At 33.9% G+C, this 4,930-nt stretch overlaps 1 protein-coding gene across 4 annotated transcripts in view; it reads left to right on the top strand.

Annotated features, from left to right (window-relative positions):
* The window catches only part of ankmy2a (ankyrin repeat and MYND domain containing 2a), a 42,590-nt gene extending 38,508 nt beyond the window's left edge, over nt 1-4,082 (top strand). For 3 of the 4 annotated variants that reach the window (XM_048609590.1, XM_020516181.2, XM_048609604.1), the window contains 3 exons: nt 718-846; nt 1,082-1,199; nt 1,656-4,082. In XM_048609590.1, coding sequence (XP_048465547.1) covers nt 718-846; nt 1,082-1,199; nt 1,656-1,873 — 465 coding nt within the window. In that variant the 3' untranslated portion in view covers nt 1,874-4,082. Of the gene's footprint in view, nt 1-717; nt 847-1,074; nt 1,200-1,655 lie in introns of those variants that run through there. The other variant, XM_048609614.1, reaches the window with a different exon arrangement.
* The last annotated feature ends 848 nt before the right edge of the window (nt 4,083-4,930 follow it).

A 4,930-nucleotide genomic window follows, 5' to 3' on the forward strand; every position in this document is an offset into this window, starting at 1 on the left:
TTCTCCAATATTAGATGCAATCTGATATGTAGTTAAAACCCAGTTATACTGCATTAAATACACTCCTGCACGTTCTGAAAGTTGCTGTCAGTTTTAGTGGCAGAATGCAGAAAAGTTTGACACTTCTGCCTACATTACCGCAAAGTCTGGACCAATGCAGCTTTCCTGACTGCAAAAATAACCGAGCAAACCTCATTTGAATTTGTTTTTTGACGTACTCATTTATTTTTGTTTTCCATTAACTTCATGTTAAGTAAGTACTTTGCCAAGATTCTGTGAATTCTTTTATGATTTTTTAAAACATTATTTGCAATCATACCATCTGCAGTGATAGAGTAAGTTTTGTAATAAACTGAATTTCAGTCACATCACATATATATTACAGTTGTATTTAATTCATACCTTTTACTAAGGAGTTTCAAGTCAAAAATCAAGTATTTGCATACCGTAATAAAGATGAGAAAATTCAAAACATTTAGGTTTAAGACTGGACAAGTGGAATAAATGTTGGTACATTAATAAAAAAAACAATGCTGGAAATACTGAGCAGGTCTGGAAGCATTTATGGGGAGTTAACATTTCCAATTGTAGACCTGAAATGCTGCAGGTGAAAATATCTAAAAATATTCATTATTTCCATATATGTGGTCATTGAAATTTACTTCTTTCTCCTTTACTCCTTTTTCCCCTAAACTCTAAACATCCAAACAAAACCAGGGCAATGATCCAACAGCTTTATCTGTATTGACCCAGACCATAACTGGCCAAGTTGGCTTCATGGATGCTGAATTTTGTACTGCTTGTGGGGAAAAAGAGGCTGATAAAAGGTGCTCAATCTGTAAAACGGTAAGAATGTTTAGATTGGATTTATTTTTAAATTAGTACAAAGAAACCTGCTCACATGAGGCGGGTATATTAGTATGGTTAATAATTCCTCCTATTGTTTAAATTTTTGGCTTAAATATTAGTACTATTTTTCGTATTATGATCAAAGCAGTGAGTAGCATAGAATTGTATGCCATTAGCCCACAGACGTAACTGTCCTTTAATGAGAACATATTCTGTGTTGATGAGACCTCAGGTGATATATTGCAACCAAAACTGTCAGAAGATGCACTGGTTCACTCATAAAAAGGTGTGTAGAAAACTAAAAGAGTCGAGAGAGAAACATGAAGCCAAAGAAAAATCAAAGCAGAAAGGTTAGTTTTTAAGCAAGTTTGCATTTTCCACAGTAGACAGCTGAATATAAAGCTTTTGCTTTGTGTTCTTTTTTGTTTTGGTTGCTTTTGCTTCTTTGAGGTGCCCTGGGCTTCAGCCAGTGCTGCAATGAGACCAGCTTCTGCAGGGCATACTAGCAGTCATAAATTGCTTTTCTGGGGCACAGTACCTAGATTTTACTGTGCTTAGCCAAACCTTGTAAAGTGAAGAATGATGTTTAAAAATTTTTAAAAATGCATTATTTTTGATGGTTTTAATTCTCTCAATCCTAGTTAGGAGTGTATCAATCGTAACAGGTTAATGCAAGATTGAAGTTCTTGTACCTTAATACGTGCATTTGTTTTTCAATTAGTGTATTCATTTCAACTATGTTTAAGCAAATGTATTTACCCCAGTGTAGCTGACTTGATGAATTCTTTTCTTCATTACTCAAACAGAAGGAAAACAAAACACTTCTGAAACCAGTATAAGTGAAGCTGAAATTGTCCCAGAACCTACAGAGTACTCTAGTACCATACACCCAACCTCCAAAGATGGTTCAGATGCTGGGGATATTAGTACAGAGATGATATCGGAAGCTGAAACTCCACAGGAAGATCTCACCACAGAAAAACAGTCCAATCCTCCTGCTCCGACATGCACAGCTGAAGAATAAAGTAGATGTAATATAGTTCTGACGTTCCTTCAGTTTTTAAGAGTGTATGAACCATAATCCAACTTACATGAAGCAACAAAGTAATTGCTCCTGCCGTGCAGTGAAATCAGAAGGACTGCATTCTGTTGATTGTGCACTAAGTAGTTTCTTGCTTTGATTATGCCTCCTCGCCTGCACCAAAGTAACATAGTGGGAGGAAGCAAAGCAACCATAAGAAATAGAAACAGGAATAGGCTGTTTGGTCCCTCAAGCCTGCTCTTCCGTTCATTGCTGATCTAACACTCATGTCCACTTCCCTATGTTTCTCTGTAACACTTTATTCCCCTGCTGATCAACAATCTATTTATGCAGCCATAATATACACAAGGAAACTATAAAGAGTTCAGTAGGATTTGTTTTACTCTCTGCTTTATCTGTTAATTGCAACTAGAAAAGGTGGGCCATTCCCTGCTAAAGATATCTAAATGGTTGGACCATAAAATTCATTAGATCAATCCACATAAATTTGCCAAAATAATTCAAAATATACATCTTAAGATTTGGGGAAAATAATGAGGTATGATTTGCTTTACTATGATTACACAGATAAGATCAAAATAAATCAAACTACCTTCACCTTAAAAAATTTAACATTCCCAAGGAATGCCAGTCTAAGGGAAAATAATAGTTAAGCAGCTTTGCTCTATTGTGAATATGGTTTGCATTAGATTGTATTTTTGTGAAAAATAACCTTTTTTCATTTCTAATGTATACTTAACATCAACACAGATTTTGGGACTAAGTTCAAATGGATGCAAACACATGTTAACAGTAAATTTGATTGTTGTTATTTGCTTCTTTCACACTAACGTTCCACCCTTCCCTCCTCCTCACCAATTAAGCCCAAAAATAAAACTACCACCTTAACTGATAAATCACCTATGGTTGTATTAAGGATATAAACTTGTTTTCTACCCCCCACAACTGGTAAATCACCTCCGTCCAAAGCCTGCAGCTAGAAATTGTGTTTCTGCAATAATTGAATCACATATTTAATATGACCAAATTAAATATGTTTATCCATAAAACAATTTACACACCTTATTATTAAATTAACTATAACTGGAACAATTAAGTTTTCAAAAAATGACAAAATCGATTAACGTTTGCTAAGAGGGAGCATGGTATAATTTCACATCTACCAGGATACATGATGTAGGGATATATTGCTCAAACTTACTTTTCCACTACAGGAGGATGTTGACTCCAAAAAAGAAAATAGATTCCTTAATTTTTAAATAGAAGTGTCATCACTTGAGATGAACACCTCTAAAAGTTCTCTTTGGCCTTACCTTGAATTGAAGCATGACAAAACTGTCCAAAAATGCATAAGTTTCAATTACTTCCTTGTAGGTAATACCCAAATAAAAGTAATACTTTGTTAATGTTTTCCTGATCGCACTGTGACATTCGAGGACCAGGTAAACAGAAGTGGTGTAATGCAGAAAGTTATTTTTTTGCCATATAATTTACCACGCATTGTGGTTTTATTTCTATGTTTGGCATTTTCAAAATAATCTTTGCTGCATTAACTCCAGAATTATAAATACCATTTCAGGGTAGAATGCCTATGACTGTCCTGTTGCTTGAAGAATTTAAATATACTGTGATCGGATTTAAAATGTATCCTAAACTCTACCTGAACATTTACTTATTGTTAACACCACACTAGTGCTTCTTGCAAGCAAGGCAAATTGAATGTACTGTATTTGTGATTTAGCCTTCCAAACATGTACTGGTGGTGTAATTTGTATATTTTGTGTTTCACATTAGGATAGCTTGCAGAAGTCTGTGCTCTTGGTTTGTTACAACATCTGTAATATTTGACTTGTCATTTAAAATTTCTTTTGCAACTGTGTGTTGAAATATGTTAGTGTTATTTTCATGGGAGATAGTCAAACAAGATGAGAAACCTAATGATGTTGCAATTTTTTTGTGGATTTTTTTTTTGCAATTTGACTGCCTATCTTGAATTTTAAACTTTGCGGCCTTGTTATGGTTCAAGTTTCTCCTAAAATGTATTAATTTGTTTCAGTTGACCAAATATATATATATATATATTTTTAGTTTTGTGCACTAAGTTTCAATTGTATCAGTGCTAGAAAATGCCGTTGAGAACAAATGAATGTGTTTTGTTTTCTAAAAAATAAAAGTTTTGATGTAAATCATATTTACTGCCATTTTGGTGACATTGTAGTTGTTGAAAATATTGGCATTTTTATTGGATAAGTAGCAAACAGATTCCAATATTAAAACCTGGAATCTTACAGTATTGCAGTATGTCCTGTCTGTGTAGGCTGTTTGAAAAATATACAGTTGGTTCCATTTGCTTACCCTTTCTTTATAGCCCTGCAAATCTTTCTCCTTTAAGGTTTTTGCAGTTCTCTTTTTGAAAATTATTGCAAGTGCTTCATTCGTTTTTCTCATACAATGCATTTCAGATGAAAGCAACTTATTTTTAAAAAGAAACGCCTTATCTTGCCTCTAGTTCGTTCATTAGTTTAACTTTAAATCTCTCTTCTGGTTACCAATACTTCCATTGAAAACAGATTCTTCATACTCTAATCTAAACTCTAGGATTTTGATTACCTATATTAATTATTCCATTTACCTTGTCTGTTTCAAGAATAAGAGTCTAAAAGAAAGATAGTGCTTGTATTTCTGTATCACTTTTCACAGCTTCATAAATGACAAGTGTCTTATTATAAATGTTCAGTCAATACATTTAAATATTGGGTACAAGAAAGTTGCTAAAGATGGCTGTTGTAAATCATGTGACATTTAGCATTTGGACCACCGCCAATACCAAGTGTGCAGTGAATGTCTAATTAAGTACAGACCTAGGTATAATACACTATTAACATCTCTAGGATGTAACCGAAAGGTCCAGGGGACCTATTAACTTTTAGCCCCATCGGTTTCCCCAGTACATTGTCTCTAGTGATGGTTTTTGTTTTTATTTCCTTCCATCTTTTTTGCCCCTTGATTATTTAGTATTTTTAGAATGCTATTAGTGTG

This window comes from Rhincodon typus, chromosome 2 (genome assembly GCF_021869965.1).
Source record: "Rhincodon typus isolate 14 chromosome 2, sRhiTyp1.1, whole genome shotgun sequence".
NCBI classification, from domain to species: Eukaryota; Metazoa; Chordata; class Chondrichthyes; order Orectolobiformes; family Rhincodontidae; genus Rhincodon; species Rhincodon typus.